A 19125-nucleotide genomic window follows, 5' to 3' on the forward strand; every position below is an offset into this window, starting at 1 on the left:
ATATTATTTGAAAGAATTTGCTTGTTTCTCTTAAATTAAAGCAAGTCCCAACCAGCTTCTAAACCTTTCTGATAAGAACACCTTAGAAAGACCCAAAGGTTACTAAAGTAGATACTTTTAAACATATTGAAATCTACAAGTTGAATTTACATGAAAATAATAACTATAGGTGGACAACAAGTTCTTCAGATTTACATTTGCTATTTCCTTCCTTTGGGTTCGGGTCACCTGAAAAAAAAAATGCTAGCAACACCCTCAACACTGCTTAACATCTCTAAGGCACCTACTTTATTTGAGATCAATTGACTTGAAAAAGCAGCTTAAGCAATTTTATCCATGGAAAATATGAAAAAGTACCATAAACTTCAGCAACAGAGAGTCATATTCCTAACTCTCTAGCTCATGACCCCAGAAGATCTCAATGTATTAAGTAAAAAACAAACTCCCTGCTACAGCATCACTGATGACAGTCAATTTTAAAGTCTTTATAATATTGCAACACATATTAACGTTATCACATTTGTATTAAGTGGAATAGGACATTCCTTGAAAAAGAAACTAGACGTAGTTGAGAATAAAGCCAAACTATGCTTTCATTCTTGACTGTAGCTCAGAAAACATTTACATCTCTAATACAGTGTAAGAGAGTACACAAGAGAGATTCTTCTGTCCTCAAATAAGAGCTTCATACAGAAAGGAGCTTTTCAATTATTATGACACACAAAACGAGAAGTGTTAGACTGATAGCCAGAATCTTTACCACAAACCAATTATGATGCTATTTTAACTCCAGCGTGGATCAGCACAGAATATTGGCAATAGACTAAATTTTCCCCTTCCAGGCCCTCCCCAGAAATACACCATGAAACTCAAATGAACAACCTCCCACGAACATACTGTAATATCTCTTAGTACTTATGAGATTCAAGTTCGGTAACGGAAGTCTAACAGCACTGCAACGATGCACTGTCCTACCTCAGGCAACAATACTTCCACAATCCTGATCAACTCGGAGTAAGCAGCAGACTGTCTGCCACTGGTTTGTGCTTCAGATTGCTCTAACACCTCTTCAAAAGATAACACCACCACTACACAAATACAGCAAGAAAGGTGTGAACCTTTCAGCTTATGTCAAATAAAGTATATCAAGGTTTTTAAACTGGGTCATAAGTAGAAACTGACTTTATGGCTAATAATAATAGCCATTACAAGCACCTTGTAATAAGCAGTTACCACAAAGACAGACAAACTGTTTGCTTTAATAGAAAACAGTGTGCATAAAAGTATATTCAGTGCACAGCACAAAAAAAATTTCACTTCTGTCAGATCCCCTGAATCTCTATTTCTGCAGTCACTAATACACATTAAATGTCAGTAGATAATTCCAATTTTACAAAGTTTTTCTCTCAAAACGCAAGAAAAACTAGAGAACTCAAGACGTTTCTAAAAAATATATTAGTCATCTGGGGTATTTCTAAATTACTAGCAATAGGCACATGCTCAAATGCTTTCTGAAAGTTAGGCTTAAGGGTTACTAAAATGGGATAAACAAATCCCTTAACATTGGGGGTGTGTGGGGTGTGTAACAATTTTTACTTTTATTCAAGGAGCTTCCCAAATAACATAAAACAAATACATTGGAAGAAACACCAATATTTAACAACATACACCTCAGTAATGTAAGATGGAAATTGCTCAAGTGCAGACACTTTCTAAAAATTGGGTTTTCCAATGCTTTAAGATTGCAAATAGCACAGTAATATTATGAAAGACTGATACACCATAAACTGGTCATCACTGACAGAAGTTTGAATAAAGTCAGAGGTCGTGCAAAACAATTTCTGCTTACAAAGGAGAAAAAAAAAAAGCAGCAGCCAGAATACAGCTCTGAGACTACTCCTCCATTTTCTATGTATCAACAGCACCAAATTAGTACTCCCACTCAGAAGCTCCAACCAATTAAGCAAGGTATGACAACTTAATCTCCCTGACAAAATCCTCTGAGCAAAAATAAGATTAAGTAAGAACAAGGCCATGTTGTTTAGCAACTCTCAATTTTCTTTTAATGTTTTGGGGATAGTTTCTTGGGGACAAAGAACTTTAAGCAGAAGATTCCGTGAACGCAATATTACTTACAAATTAACTTGCAGGAAAGTTTCCATTACTCAGTTTAAAATAAGGAAGATGAAATTGCAGCTTTTTCTGAACATAGGTAGTGCTATCAAGTGACAAATGCTTGCAACCTTAACCCCATCTTACAAGTTTCCTTCATGTCAATTAAGCCTGCACCATTCAGAATCAGCAACTCTGCAAGTACATGGTGTTGTAGAAAGATTAAAAAAAGAGTCTCTATTACAAAACACTACCGCAATCCTGCAAAAAGGTTAGTCACAGACATAACTATCACACTTATATCCTTAATAAAAAGGCTGTGGCAGAATCAATGCCTAACCACATTAAAAAAAAAGGCAAGAACAAAAAAGACACTGTATATCTCCCTTCTTAAATGTGTCTTAAAAATATTAACTGTAAGTCACACTATCTCAGATTCGTATCTCAAGATACACCAAATTTGACTACCCTCCAAAGGCATGCAGAATTTTGTCTCATTCAGTTCTATTCTATTTTTATTTTGTAGGCTAACGCGAGAAAGCCTTATTCATCCTCCAGTTACTTAATAACCATACCTGACAAGGACCAAAATCCACTTCAATACAGGATCACTGCTTAAGTGCTATTAATATTTGCCAATTGAAGAGAACTTCGCTTCTCTTCTAAGACTACAGCAATGTCCATGAAATTTTTAGTAACTCATCACAAATGAGCAAGCCAACTTGAAAATATTTAGTATTAGAAGCAGCAGTTGCTCAATAAACTTTTACATGATAACTTGTGAAATGATTAGGCTTAGACAAACTACTCTTTCAGTTCAGGACATGCTATACCACATATGTCTTTATTACAGTATAGATATGCAACAAGTATAAGAATTTTAATTTTATGCTTATTTAATCTTCAACTGGGAATTGTTTTTGAAAAGAAGAGATGCTAATAACATTCTGAAAAAAGCAAGTCAAATCAATTTCTGCCACACAGAAGTTCTTCATTAAAAAAAGGAATGCTGGCCCAGGGCTTGAGGTGCAGGGGGGGCAGGCGGCAAGCCAGGATCCACCTAAGAATTAATATATATAGTGTTGTGGTTTTAATACGATGGATTCACAGCCTTAGTTTCAGGCTGGATGTTTAGCATGGCTTAATAGAAGTATCGTGCAATAGGGTTTTCAAGTATCTAAAGCACAGTAGGTGACAATTCTTCCCTCTTCCCATTAAATAATTCTTAAATATATACTTAAAATTCAACTGGTCTTTCCTGGAATTTCCTTATTAGAGGAAAATATGCCTCTCCACAAAAGCTAAAGTTATGTTTACAAACTGAAAATCTATTTTACAATTGTCTGGTTGCCTAAGCATCTCATTTTATTTCCCTAGTTAAGTAAACACTCAAAAGGACTACACAGAGACTGCAATCATTAGTATAGGCAGTGTTTTGCCAGTAAAAGAGGTGAACTCTACAATACTTGAATTTGAAAAGGGTCTTATTATTGCTTGTATTAAATCAAGTAGAAATAGTATTCTTTCAAAAGAAATGAAGGATTTTGAAAATTAAGTCTGTGTTAACCTGTCAGCTGCAGGTGTCTGAATGAGCAAACTACCCGAACTACTTAACTAGAATAGATCTGAACTCCCGCTGACGTTATTCAAGGGGGACACCCGACATGAACACACCATCATCCAGAAGAACATAATTATGTGAAATAAACACAGCAGAAAAAAAATAGGTAAAGCACATTACCTAATTTGTACAGAAGAGTTTATGCACAAATGTGCATTATTTATAATTATATGTCTTAATAAAAAAAGTATTCTTTGCGTTTCTTCCACATTTGGTAGTGAATAGGTAATGTTTGAAAGGTAATAAATGAGGCGAACAGGGCAGATCATAATTTCCTTTCCCCGTTTTTGCTACTGATAGATATGAATAATTTATAACTCTGTTACTCTAACAAACTCAGTAACAAATCTACCTAGGAAAGCACTGAGGAAGACTGTTGCTTTGGAGGACATAAAACAGCATGATATATAAGAAATCTAGGAAACTAAGGGAGAGGAACTAATCTGTTTAACTGGGATGGAGCTATAAATATTACTTCTTAAAAATATTTTCAGAAAGCCCGACATGCCTAAATGTATCAGATTTCTATGATAACATGGTGAAATATAGAATGTTTCTCTTCCAAAAAAATAAGCTTTAAAAGAAAAAATCTTACTAGGGATACTGAAATTCTTACAGCAACAGATGTAACAGGTTTGAAAAAAGGGCAGGAGGCATTTTTTGAGAAGTTTAACGAACTTCGCTTCTCTTCTAAGACTACAGCAATGTCCATGAAATTTTTAGTAACTCATCACAAATGAGCAAGCCAACTTGAAAATATTTAGTATTAGAAGCAGCAGTTGCTCAATAAACTTTTACATGATAACTTGTGAAATGATTAGGCTTAGACAAACTACTCTTTCAGTTCAGGACATGCTATACCACATATGTCTTTATTACAGTATAGATATGCAACAAGTATAAGAATTTTAATTTTATGCTTATTTAATCTTCAACTGGGAATTGTTTTTGAAAAGAAGAGATGCTAATAACATTCTGAAAAAAGCAAGTCAAATCAATTTCTGCCACACAGAAGTTCTTCATTAAAAAAAGGAATGCTGGCCCAGGGCTTGAGGTGCAGGGGGGGCAGGCGGCAAGCCAGGATCCACCTAAGAATTAATATATATAGTGTTGTGGTTTTAATACGATGGATTCACAGCCTTAGTTTCAGGCTGGATGTTTAGCATGGCTTAATAGAAGTATCGTGCAATAGGGTTTTCAAGTATCTAAAGCACAGTAGGTGACAATTCTTCCCTCTTCCCATTAAATAATTCTTAAATATATACTTAAAATTCAACTGGTCTTTCCTGGAATTTCCTTATTAGAGGAAAATATGCCTCTCCACAAAAGCTAAAGTTATGTTTACAAACTGAAAATCTATTTTACAATTGTCTGGTTGCCTAAGCATCTCATTTTATTTCCCTAGTTAAGTAAACACTCAAAAGGACTACACAGAGACTGCAATCATTAGTATAGGCAGTGTTTTGCCAGTAAAAGAGGTGAACTTTACAATACTTGAATTTGAAAAGGGTCTTATTATTGCTTGTATTAAATCAAGTAGAAATAGTATTCTTTCAAAAGAAATGAAGGATTTTGAAAATTAAGTCTGTGTTAACCTGTCAGCTGCAGGTGTCTGAATGAGCAAACTACCCGAACTACTTAACTAGAATAGATCTGAACTCCCGCTGACGTTATTCAAGGGGGACACCCGACATGAACACACCATCATCCAGAAGAACATAATTATGTGAAATAAACACAGCAGAAAAAAAATAGGTAAAGCACATTACCTAATTTGTACAGAAGAGTTTATGCACAAATGTGCATTATTTATAATTATATGTCTTAATAAAAAAAGTATTCTTTGCGTTTCTTCCACATTTGGTAGTGAATAGGTAATGTTTGAAAGGTAATAAATGAGGCGAACAGGGCAGATCATAATTTCCTTTCCCCGTTTTTGCTACTGATAGATATGAATAATTTATAACTCTGTTACTCTAACAAACTCAGTAACAAATCTACCTAGGAAAGCACTGAGGAAGACTGTTGCTTTGAAGGACATAAAACAGCATGATATATAAGAAATCTAGGAAACTAAGGGAGAGGAACTAATCTGTTTAACTGGGATGGAGCTATAAATATTACTTCTTAAAAATATTTTCAGAAAGCCCGACATGCCTAAATGTATCAGATTTCTATGATAACATGGTGAAATATAGAATGTTTCTCTTCCAAAAAAATAAGCTTTAAAAGAAAAAATCTTACTAGGGATACTGAAATTCTTACAGCAACAGATGTAACAGGTTTGAAAAAAGGGCAGGAGGCATTTTTTGAGAAGTTTAACTATGCTGAGATCTTTTCCATAAGAAAGCGCCAAAACTGGCAATTTAACACAATAACTTGTTTGAATCTAGTAAAGTCTAATATTAACATGCCCATTACTATGGATAGTTTTTCAAATTATGTTTTCTTTTAACAAAAAGGCTGATCTTCAGATTCCTGGAATAAGCAGATTAAAGAGCACTACTGTCAAAACCAAAATCACTGAAATCTCAAATCTTTAGGGACAATTACAGATTAAATTTGAAGCTCTTACTTCACTAAAACAGGCCAGAAATTACTCAAGTTTTTACTAAAAAAAGGTGTATTTTAACAAACATTTCTAAGCATTAGCTGATTGCATTTTGTTTCTGAAGAAATTAATGAACATGTTCACAGTTTATCTTTTCAAAAGTTTTTCTCTGGTAGGCAGCTTCTCAAACAAAACAACTGTACAGAGTAATGACAGTGCCAGTTTCGAAGTACATTCTTCAAGGGAAAATAGCAAGTAGTAGTAAATTCAAGACGCATGGTATTCGGGATTAAAAAGCACATACAAAGATGACACGGCTAAATAAATTTTCTTCCTCTTAATTTATCGAAGTGATCCAGCATCATTCCCCTTTCAGGACCCACAAGGCAGGAACTTCTACTCTATTAGCCGAGTTCTATGTAAAAGGAGTTGTGCCTCCAAGCTCTCTTCTTCCCCACATAAACACAGCAGCATTTGGGGTTTTAATCACCTGCCCATGAGGAGGCACAGATGAGCCATTTTCATTTGCGCTTGGAGTAGCTATGTCAACTCTCTGAAAGTAAGAAAATGGTAAGAAGGAATTTCATGTTATCAAATGAACTGGACCTACAAAAAAAAAAAAAAAACCCACACCAAAACAAAAAAACCCCACCAAAAAGCAAACAAAAAACAACCACCCACACTGATTTTATAGTAGAAATTTCCTGAGCCACAAAATCATATGCCTTCAACCACTGCCTCCTAAGACCAGGGAAGGTACGAACTGATCAAACACATGCAGCTAACATTTTCTAACCAAATATATAAACTTATGAAATGATACAATGTTTTTATAACATACAGCTTTTTCTGCATTTTTAAAAACAAATATCACAAATATTTAAAAAATAGGAAAATGTCATTTTACAAATCTCTTTAGAATTCCTTTCATTTTCTCTCCAGTAAGAAGCTGTACTAGTTCAACTATGATCAGGCTTTATTATTATTATTGTTATACAAAATGTTAGTAAAATTACCGCAAAAAGGATCTGTGACTGATTTCCATTCAATATTGGCTTATTTAAGATTTAAATAAAACTGATTTAATCTTTATATAAGCAGAAGTAACCTAGTTTATCCTGCTTCTCATCTCATCCTGTAACCATCAGTCTCTAAGCCCAGATCTGTTTCTCACATTCACAGCTAAAGCTAAGGACAGGAATCAGAAAAATGGATAGAAAGGAACCAGATGTCACTGTCAAGCCCTCGTCCTATGTCCAATTAGCCTCTCTGCTGCCCTTATGGTCACAATGAATTACAATAAAAATATCCAGATAGATCAGCAGATTTCATATGGAGGCAAGAAAAAAACCTGATTACAATTTCATTCGGTTAATTCATTGTGTATCTTGACTTCATTATTTTATATATTTGAAAGCTGTCCTGGCAAAGACTGTTGACTATTTAAAGGAAAGCTTTATTTAATAAATGTTACAAGTTTTTTCTGCCTATAACACACCTCTTCAAGAAGTTCTTCAAGACACAATAATAATTTCCATTGAGTGGAAACTTCTGTATCAAAATTCAGAAAAAAATAGATTATAAAGCTGTTTAAATTCTCTGTACACTTAAACTAAAACCTTAACTGTAGTAAATAAAAGATGTGGAAACAGAAATAACAGAATTTGATAAACCTAAACCAGCTTTTTAATGTAACCCCATACTTTTGGGGGAGAAAAAAAGGAGAATTTTAGCTTCATTATTCTCTAAATTCACTTCACATTATCCTGCATAAACATCATCTACACGCGACGAGTCTAAGGAATACAGCATTTCTCTATCCCAAAGAGAAATCTTTATCTACAGAAGCTATCAATTACTCTCCAACTTTCATACTAACAAATTTAAACTTTGAAATCAAATGTATGCTGGGAGGTGGTGAGGGGGGAAGGGAAAGGCCTTATAAATCACTCTAAAAAGCATGTGAGACAAGCATGTCAACCTTTCTGTAACAAGTTCTTCTGGCAAAGAAAACAAGAAATTTAAGAAGAAATTTATGTTCTGTCATATACAAATTCTGCAAATCTAAAACAGCAAAGCAATTTCAAGATACTCAAGATACTGTCCAACTAGATGAAGCTGTGTAGTTATGGCCAACAAACTAAAATCCAATCTGGTAAACATATAGATCAGTGAAAAACATCAAAAGCCTGCATTAAAGTGGAAGTGTGCAATCATCTTTGAAGACATACACACTACATACTAAGTCTGGTATAAATTGTACTGAACTGCAGATAAATTCTGAACAATTTACATAGTAAGAAATTTCAGAGATCAGATCATCTAGAGTATAGTCAATCCTAAAAAGAGTTTTTAGGATCACTGCTCCTAAAAAAAAAAAAAAAAAAAAAAAGCATTTGCTGATAAAGCACACAAAACTTAAAACTGTACCAGTGCAGCAGGCACCTGCAAATACTGAATTCTACTGCCAACAGATCCATCATAGTTCCACCTGACCCCACAACAGCACTCAAAACAACATATTCTCAATGACCAAAAATCCTACAATACAATATGAAACACATTCACAGGTTCATAATCCTCACATGCCATAAGCCAAGATTAACCAACTGGGGGGGGGGGAAGTTATCACAGGAATGCTACTTACAAAGTTAATTAACAATTTTTAATCCCTTTCAATTTGAAGTCCACTAATCTACAACATTTAAACTAGAAATATTCACATCAATGTTTTATCTGTCAGTGGACCTCTGATCAACTAGTTCAACTTTCTGCATGAAACAAACCTTAGAAAACTGTCTTGAAGTCATCCAGTTTCAAAACTTCCACCCCTGCAAAAATCACCACAGTAAGTCATTCCAATCGTTACTAACAACATTAAAAATTGTGCCAAATTTCTATTTTCTGAATATTTAGGTTAAGCTAACTGGATCTTGCACCTGTTTGCTACATTCAAGAACTCGTAAGTATGCCATTTCTTTTCCCTGTAATTATTAATCAAATAAACCCTTAATGTTTTCTTTGTAACTATACCAAGAGCTCTTCAAGTCTCTCCTCCTAATGCACGAGTTTCAATTGCAGTCATTTTCTTGCCTCTTCTCTGAAAATCTGCAGTTTTGTATACTTTCTGAACTGTGAGAATCAAAACAGAGACCGTATTCCAGTAGCTGTCACATTAGCGCTAAGAGGTAATCTCTCTAGTCCTACTTGATATTCCTCTGATCATATATCCTTTCTGGCTAACACTGCACTCAATATTTATGCTCTTAATTGTGTATGAGTTTCATGTCTGTTTTAAGAGTCATCGCTCTGCACAGTATCTACTTTCTGTAAAGTCTTACACTTCTTCCTGTAATCTCCTTCCTGTAACTTTTACACAGTGGACCACTTTTACATGTTCCTGTAGATTAATTAGCATTTTCACTTCTGCATAACTTAGCTAGCTCTGTACTAGTGAACAGGTTTTATTATTTGCCATTCAGTCTCAAATTACTGGTAGTGTATGAATGATCCCATGATTTCTTCCTTGTAGATAAAAAAATGTTATTACTTGGGTCCAAGAGCAAACCTATACACATTTTTAAAAAAAGGCTTATTTCATGATCACAAGTTTTATATTTTTGGGATCTATCAGTTACCAATTTTTGAGCTATAAAACATACAATGTAAACAATGTTTTCTTAGTTAAAGATCTCAAAATATTTTACTCAGTGGCTAAGAACCACCTATTTCACATCTACCCAAGATAGCAGGTCAGACAAGTTAGCTGACATGTATCAGAAAATTAATTACAAAAGATTAGACAGAAAAAGGACCTCCTGAAGATTCCTGCTGCCCCTCAGACATTGGGAATTTAGCTCTGGAAACTAATTGTTCGTATTTCTGACTGCCTTGCCCCTGTCATGAAACACTTTAATACTGCATTACATCTCTTTTTTTGAGTGATGACAAAAGCAGGATATTAACATTTTTATCATACCTCTGCTGTAGAAAAAAAGTAAGTTACGTTTTAAAATTGGGGCAGAAAAAAAATTACAACATTAAACTTTGACATACTGTTCCTTCGCAACCCTTCTCATTACAGTTGTCACAGTAAGGAACAGAATTATTATCCCAAAGTAATATGGGGCCTAATCAACAAAGGTCTTTAGGCCTCTTGTTCTCCATTCATTTCAAACACAATATAACATTGCTGCATGCGTGGAAGCATAAGTCAAGGCCACAAAAGCTTACCAGACATCTCTTAGCCCATCTGATAGAAAGAGTGAATAGTCTGGTCTCTTGTCAGTCATCTGCTCAAAAATTTATCTCCCTTTCCAGTCACTTGGAGGACAGACTTTCTAATTGGACATTATTCTTGAATATTGCTCCAGGAGTCTACTTCTAGTCAGTAGGCAAGTACAATTTGTGCCTTAAAACATGCATCTCACTTCACAAGCTTGAAAGTAGTGAGAAAAATTAAACACTGCCCAAGAGGAAAAGGAGGAATGCAAAGTGTCTGCAGGAGAATTCCAGGTTATTTCACTGTTTGGGTTTTTTTTTTGCTGTTGAAGGTCTGAGAAAAAACTTTCTGCAGCAGGAAAATAGTGAATATCAGATGCAAGAGATGTCTTTGAATAATTTAGAAAGTGTTTAAAATTTACAGGATCAGCAACTTATTTTAGAAGCTTACACTTCAGAAATTGATGCAATTTTGCTCCCTATATATTCATTACCATAGACTTTCCACTTATTACAGATGAATGAATTTCAAAATACTGTTTCACAAAGCAACACTTCCAACAAAAATTTCAAAAAATAAAAATTTTAGCCTACAGTATAATTCTAAGATTACTCCCTGTGCATACAACTGCAGGCAGAAAGCTCTGATTTCAGAAAAGGGATAAAATATGAAGCAAAAATTTGGTAAGCCACAATGCCTCTGATTAGTATTTTTTAATAGGCAAATGTACTGAAGGGATACAGGTTCATGTCAAAATCTAGACATGAAGTCCCTGTATGATTAGGTTAGTGCTTTCAAATGGAAAACCACACTACTTGAGTAAAAAAGCAAACCTGCACAGAATGTGTAAAACAAGCAGAAGAAGCCCAGAACTAAACAGCATTCTTTTACTACTAGCAAAATATTATTGGGATAAAGGAACAGCTAGTGAACTTATATGCTTTACCTAGGGTACTTTTATTGTTAACAGCTAGGAAGTCTGTTAAAGGTCTTCAAGAAAGGAAACAATCTTCTAATACTGAAGTTACAGCAGGGGACACCTGCAGTCAAGTACAAAAGTTTGGTGACCCCTTCATAATTCAAGAGAAAACATTAAGAGGATAACAATCTTACTCAATATAAAGAAATGCTTCTCTCTTCTCAAGCACTACATTTATGTCCAGAAAGGATTCGTTTCTACGCTACAACAAACTACTGACAAAGCACAAGCCTAGAAGCATCAGTGTTGAGAACTGCCAGTACAATTTTTTTTCCTTACTGAAGAACTATGTAAGGAACAATTTCTCTGTACATTGAGAGGTTTTTCCCTGGAAGTGCCTATGAAATTGTATAAAAGCCTGACTTCATAAACAAATGTAGTTAACACTGCAAGCTGGGTGCCATTAAATTACTATTTTCCACAGCAAAGTTATTACAGATTATTATCACCTCCTCTCAGCCAAAACAGAGGCACAGCTTTCTCTTCCAAGTTCTGCATAGTTTTAATGATACTTGGCTTACTCTACTTTATATAGAATAGGTAGAAACAGCAGGGAAAACAAATGTAAACTGTCAATAAACAGTATTTCTCTTCTTAGAAAGCAGCCGTGTCCCAAACAGTGGTTAAGGAACTAACTTTAATCAGAGGCCATTAGAGAACACAGAGTAATCCCAGTAAAAAAAGCTACATAATTTACAAATTGCTATCTTTACTATGGCCTAGCAGCAGGCAGCTCATCAGAAACTAAGAGTTTTCATTGCTTCTTTTCACCTTCAGACAAGCAACCCAAACGTACAAGTTTAAGAGGCTGTGTAGTCCATTTCTGCAAAGTCAGAGGCTAGAAGCATACATTAAGAAAGCATGATGCTAAGTAAAAATCATTCCCTTATGATTAGCTTATGTACCAAAGATACGCAAATTTAACAAGTCTTGTATATAGCCAGTTTTTCCCATTTCCAAAACATAAAATAAGCTTACATACAAAAGCTTACCAAGGTCTAGCTATTAGACTGACTTGAACATATTACACTTACAATCCAAAAACTAAGTTTATGACTTCTTAAAACACTTAAAGACACATATTTCCTTAAATAGATCAACCCTAAAGGGAAACCTTCAGAGGACCTATTTACAGATCTGTACTTTATACACTAGCAAACAGAAGAAAGTAAGAATAGTAAGTGAAATTGGAAGTTCCCAATGTCAAAGTCCTAATAGCAATGGATTTTGGGAAGTGGCTGCAGCAATAGGTTACAAACAAACAGCACTGTGTATTGCCATTTGCTGCAGCTTCCATTTCAGATAAAGTCTCCCATTAATACATCTTTACTCCCACAACCTACACCAGATACTTGAACTTTATGAAAAGAAATAGAGGACTCCACCCACCTCAATGCATAAACACTTAGCATTTAATACCATCATATTAATATCACATTTCCTAATATCAATAATCTAAAATTAAGGTTTTTGTATCTTCCATCCCGTGGTTTTTAAAAGCAAGCTTTACAGCTACTTTTCAAAAGCAATTTTGAACATTCTAAACCTCAAAATTTAAAAAATACATACACAAGTTATATCCTTTACTATGATTCTACGATCACATACTTCCAATTTCTTTTCTATTAGAGATCCTCACAGCAGAGTAACAAAAAAAAAAACCAAACCAAAAGAATGGTTATACAACTGATCCAGCAAAAACTCACTTCAGAAACATCGCCAAATATACTGAGTAAATGTAAAGCTACTTCCTATCTAAAACTTCTAAACTTTTAAAGGAAACAAAATTAACACCTCCCCCCAACTGAAGGTAGTAGTACTAGTGAGACTTGCAAGAAAGCTTTTATCAAAATTAGAAAACCTCAGAAATCTACTTTTTCCTTTTTTTTTTTTTTAAACCAGGGAAAAGCTTCTAAGAGGTGAATGGTGGAAGCAATTGTATTTGTCTTAAAAAAAAAAAAACAAACCACCAAACCGCACCTCCTTTAGAGCCATCCAAACAGCCAACATTCAAAAACAGTGGAGTGAATCACCTCTTTTACACTTGGATGCTGGGGGGGCTGTTCAAAGCATGCTTCTCTAAGAGGTGAATGGTCCTGGAAGCAATTGTATTTGTCTTAAAAAAAAACAAACAAACCACCAAACCGCACCTCCTTTAGAGCCATCCAAACAGCCAACATTCAAAAACAGTGGAGTGAATCACCTCTTTTACACTTGGATGCTGGGGGGGCTGTTCAAAGCATGCTTCATGGAGAGCCTACTCTCATTTGTGATCACAGACTTCTCTCATCCCAGCTTTGACCATACAGTGAGGAAACAGTTTTCATAGTAATGAATAGTTACTTTAACAGCAGTTAATAGTAACTAAATAGATAGAATCTATTCCATCTTCTTCCTCAACCCTTTGCTGTGCTTCGTTACTCTCAGACTTCCCGTCTTTCCATCTACCCTGCAATTTCCTTTTTCCAATACACATTGCCCAGGCAGCTTCCACTCTCTTGTACCTGCCCTAACACCGCCTTTATTTCTGACTGCTGATCAATGATCACGCTAATTTAATCAGCAGTTAGCCTCTTGTCCTCCTCTACTGCGAGAGTTGCTAAGACAGGAAAGAAAACTCTCTCTCTGTTTCCGGCTGTTCTCTGTCCCTCTGCTATGAGGACTCTGAACTCCTTCAGGAACCACTAGAAGCAAAGCAAGCCAACACCTCATGACAGAAGCTCCCACCACTACTTTGATAAAACTAGGAAGTCATGATTTAAAATATTCCGTTCAGTCTCTAATAGCAATAGGATTTTGAATCTTAGAACTGTATTACAGTCGATAACAGTGGCCATTGACAGTATTCTTAATTGCCAATTAAAAAAAAAACATGCAAAAGAAACATATTCACAAGAGTTAAGTTATATTTTGGAATTTAAGTTTCACACGTTATAATCAAATTTCATGAAAATAGCCTACACAGCCCACAATCCAGCAAAAGATTTCATGCTGTGTACGTTAATGCTCTCCATTTGTTATTTTAAACAATCCAGTAAGATCATGGCATGAAGCAAACATACATTTTCAGACTCTCAAACATAAATGTAGCAAAACACTATCTTCTTCACAATAAGAAACAACTGAGCACACCTGGCTTAACTGAACTTTTTTTGCACAAAGTTCTACTATGTATCTTAGCCAGTCATTCTGCTCCATACATTTAAGTAGAAAGAAACCACCTTTTCCCTTTTTTACCAAGGGTTGCATCTTGCAATTTTTACTCCTAAATAATATATATATATAATCTCCCTTACAGCATTCCCAAAGCTACCCTGCTTATTGGACCTCTTTGTTTTCTTTCCTGTACACCAATATCACCTCGTTTATGCATTTAAAAAGACCTACAAGGATCATCTATGCTCTCAGTCTGTTCATCCTCAAGCATGAGAACCCTCAAATCTTTGTACTTCCCTTTTTTCTTCAACGGAAACACTTTTCCACATCTACAAGGCCCTTCATAGTTCTATTCCCTGTAAACAGCATTAGCTTTAAGTCCCTATTTGTTACTGTTAAGGAACTTCACACTTGAGTTGGTCTCGTAAGACCCCCTAATCCCTTCAAACTCCACGCTTCCCTATAGCAGCTGACCTATAAATAGGAGATGCACTGAGGGGGGTAAATGTTCATTATGTTTTAAACACTTGCATACAGAGACAATGTCCCCATGCACAAGGACCTGAAAGCAAGAACAAAGTTACTGCAGTTTTTTGGTATGCTGGATGTACAAGTACTCTTTGGAAACCAGGGATGTGACAAAAACTTGAAGTACCCTACCGTGTTTAGTCCAAGGTAAACTTGGAAGTCTCTCTCCAGAGAAACGATCGTCTCTGTATGTAGTCTCTTTCCACAGAAACCATGCAGTAAGCAACTTTGAAAAAAGCTTTGTTTGCACTGTATCAGTATGGAGGGCTTACCCATAACACACGTTTTAAAACCTTAATTGAAAGCAATTGAATTTCTTACCATGGATTACAGTTCTACAAACACAAAAGATTCTGCCATGAGTATTACAAAAATAAGCTGTAACAACAAATACCTCTATACAGGTACCAAAGGTATTCACAGGGGGATGTTCTACTATTTTTGAGTTATTAATTTTCAATCAATTTAATTATAGCTCTTACATTTTATACATGTACAATTAAATCTTTACATGAATTTAGACAGTTGTCTTTACCACAAAAAAAGTGAACCAGTCATGACTAAATGAGTCCCAAGTATCACCATGCTATACCAGTTAATCTTCCTGTTTCACTTCAGAGCAAAAATCACCAAGAGATATATAGGAGTGACTTTTTAAACATTGACTTGAAAGGGAGAGATTAGGTTAATTTGGCTTTATGTTCAGTAGTAATACTCCAGATTTTTGTTCTGTTCTGTTTTCAAAGGGATGAGAGAAAAAGAGATTGTTTGTTTGGGACTTTAATGCAGTTTGGAGAAACAAATACTGGAGATTTTTCAATGAGGTTTGTTTTGTTAAGTTCAGCTAGATCATAGGAAGGCAGTAACACCTTTGTAGAAGTTCCAAATCAAGCACCACTGATTTTACAATAATGAAATGCACAGCAATTACAAACAAGAAAACACAACTTTTTTTCCCTTCAGAAGAGTGTAAAAAGAAAAAAAAAACAAGCCGGAAAACTACAGTAGCAAAGCCAATTAATACTATTCAGTCATATTAGGACTTCAATTAAAAAATTTCGGAATTTTTAAAATTTTTTTTCTTTTTTCCACTGTATGTCTGTAACTGCAAAACTAAGGGAATACTTTATCAATAACAGTACCTCAGTGTAATTCAACACAGAGAATGTGATAAATTATTAATTATGTCTTTTGCATATTAGCAATTGCAAAGTCCATAATACCACAGCATTTCACCTATATTCTAACACCTACCTTCAATTCATACTAACAGAAAGATTCAGTAAATCAAAGACAAAGTTGGTATTGTCCTGCTCACATCTGCTCAGCTTTGGTTTACTACATACAACACACAGGATTTAACCCAGCTTTTGTTGTTTTGAATGTATTTTAAAAAGCTGAAACTGGGGCCAAACTAACCTTACTAGCAACACACACACAAAAAAAAATCACTTCTTATTTCCATTAAATAGTACAAATGTTCATCTTTTAAAATTAGTAATTTCCCTCAGACTGTTGAAGACTACTTCCTTCTCCCACTCTATTAACATATGATGTGCAAAGGACCCACTTTCAGATCAGAATAAAGGAAGTTTTCCACTGCGCTGAAACAGCTTGGGGAAGGAGAAGGTACAGTGGGATAGTGTTCCCTCTACTTACAAAGCCACAAATAATTCATTTTCCTTCATCATTACTGTATACAACCATGCTTCAGGTCATTCCCCAACTATTAAATCCAGCTGGACTCAGTGAGAACTTCAGAATGTCCTTCCTATCTTAAAAACAATCCCAACACACAAATAAGCAAATACGCTCCCCATATAGAGCCTCATCTTCCAGATGTTTTCATATATGCATAACTCCACTAAATGTAGCTCCACAGAAGCAGAAAGAATTACTGACCGTAGCAAAACTAAGCAGAATTGCAAGAGTATGCAGGACAAGTATCTTTGGACAAGTGAACAGGAAATCAGAGAGGACACCTCTGTGTCCTGAAAAGTAGCACAGAATAGCAGCCTACTGGCCTTGCACATGCATTTAATTCTGAGATTACTATACTTTCAAGTATGATCAGATATAATGAAAAATCAGTGTACTAACAAAAGATGCCTGTTTTTACAATCCTTCTACACAGTAATATCACATTACCAGTGGTCTACAGAGCCTCTGTATTAATCCAAAGGAAAACAAATAGGAATTGTAAGAACACTCGGGTACCATAAACATATTTGTGGTGTGGAACTAGTATTTCCTAAAAGGTACTTACAGATATTTTCTTTATTTTACTTTAACTATTGTAACAAGTAACAATAGGGGAGCAGTAAATATATCTGTACATCACAAGTTGTTAACTTTATATAGAACAAAGAAGCGCTGATTTAAAGCTCTAAGTTCTCTACTTGAATAATTCACTTTATAACTTGATACAGAGACCAAATACAGTACTTACAAAACAGAAAACTCGCTTCCAAATTCAGCCAGTAACCGGGGTTCTCTAAACTGCAACTGTTACCATTTTTTATTAAAAGGAAAATCCTACTCTTTCCTTTTTCTAGGAAACGGGGATAGAAAATAACATCAGTTAAAAAACACTGGGGATATTACTACTGTCTGTAATGTCCTGTAAAAACACAGGAGGCTGACTTGACTGTGAACATTCTTCTCTAAGCTCCTGCCAAGAAAGGCTCTGGTACCTTTGCTACCTTTGATTATCATTTTCTGATTGTTAAGAGTTCTACACAGCAGCTAAATATGAAGCTTTTTTTCATTTCTTTTGAGGTTTAGTCTATGAAGCATGTAACTACACAGTATAGCACCACAATACACAAAGTTATTTAAAAAAAAGTCTCCAAAACAGCTAATATTTATTGTTAGTGAAAAATCCAGAATACTTTTTCATGTTACCAAATGTTGCAGTATGTCTGAAGTGAGACATACCAATTTAAAAAAAAAAAAAAAAAGACATTTATTTAATCTTTGTGGTTATAAGAAAAACTACCATACCTGTAAAAATAAGAAAATTAATAGGTATTACAATGTCTAAGTGATTGCTTCCAATGAAACTTGCACTTTGGTTTCACTGCAGTCTTCCAAGCATGGTACAAGGCACATTTAGTGTAACACTCTCATCACCTGAGTGATAATGGCTAACTTTTAATATTTATGAGAAATTTGTAATTGCTTAAATAAAGGTTAATTAAAGATAACTCACCACCATCCCTCTCTCTAACTCTGTGAGTATGCACACTTTTTGCTTTACTGTGCCCTGTGTTGTCACCGTATTTGTTTTCAGGGCTATCAGAGCGCCGCAACATTTTATTTGGTGGCGAAGGATCTGTGGTGTCTCGCATCTTGTCATGACGGTGATCACCACCACCGGGGTGACTCTTGGATGAGTACTTAAGAGCCTGTAACAGATCACAAGAAAATAGGCATTTACATTAGATACGAAGTTACAGAACTGATGTTAAAATGTTATTTCTAAATTTTAGATCTCTTTCCAAAACACTTTAAAAAGTTAATTAATTTTCATTTCCTATTTAAACAATCAGCATTAGTCTCTCTAATTTTAATTACCTACATTAAAGCAACAAGTTTTGTAATTAAAACTCAAACCATTTTCTCCCACTATTACACCCAGCATAACACTTGCTGTTAAGAAAAACCTAATTTCTCTATCTTTTCACTGATGGACTACACACTTTCAGCAGTAAACGGGCCACAGTACTTCAGCACTTCTGGGAGAAGCACAAGTCTCCACTTGGCATTAAGAATATAAACAGAAAGTTACAATGAATCAGTGTAAACTTTGAATATGTCCTCCATACTGTAGTCAAGGCCACTCAGTTTCACCGCTACCTTGAACTTCTGCAAGGTTTTTTCACTACTAGCCACCCCGTAGCAGAAGTAATAAAAAACCCTAAAATTCGGGGGGGGGGGGGGAGGGGGGGGGTAGA

The 19125-nt window shown here is 35.1% G+C and overlaps 1 protein-coding gene across 2 annotated transcripts in view; it reads right to left on the reverse strand.

Annotated features, from left to right (window-relative positions):
• WAC (WW domain containing adaptor with coiled-coil) overlaps positions 1-18573 on the reverse strand; it is a 67920-nt gene extending 49347 nt beyond the window's left edge. For both annotated transcript variants that reach the window (XM_009275188.1, XM_009275189.1), the window contains exon 1: positions 18381-18573. In XM_009275188.1, coding sequence (XP_009273463.1) covers positions 18381-18519 — 139 coding nt within the window. In that variant the 5' untranslated portion in view covers positions 18520-18573. The remainder of the gene's footprint in view (positions 1-18380) is intronic.
• Between the last annotated feature and the right edge of the window lie 552 nt (positions 18574-19125).

Source organism: Aptenodytes forsteri, unplaced genomic scaffold, assembly GCF_000699145.1.
Source record: "Aptenodytes forsteri isolate BGI_AS27 unplaced genomic scaffold, ASM69914v1 Scaffold336, whole genome shotgun sequence".
NCBI lineage: Eukaryota > Metazoa > Chordata > Aves > Sphenisciformes > Spheniscidae > Aptenodytes > Aptenodytes forsteri.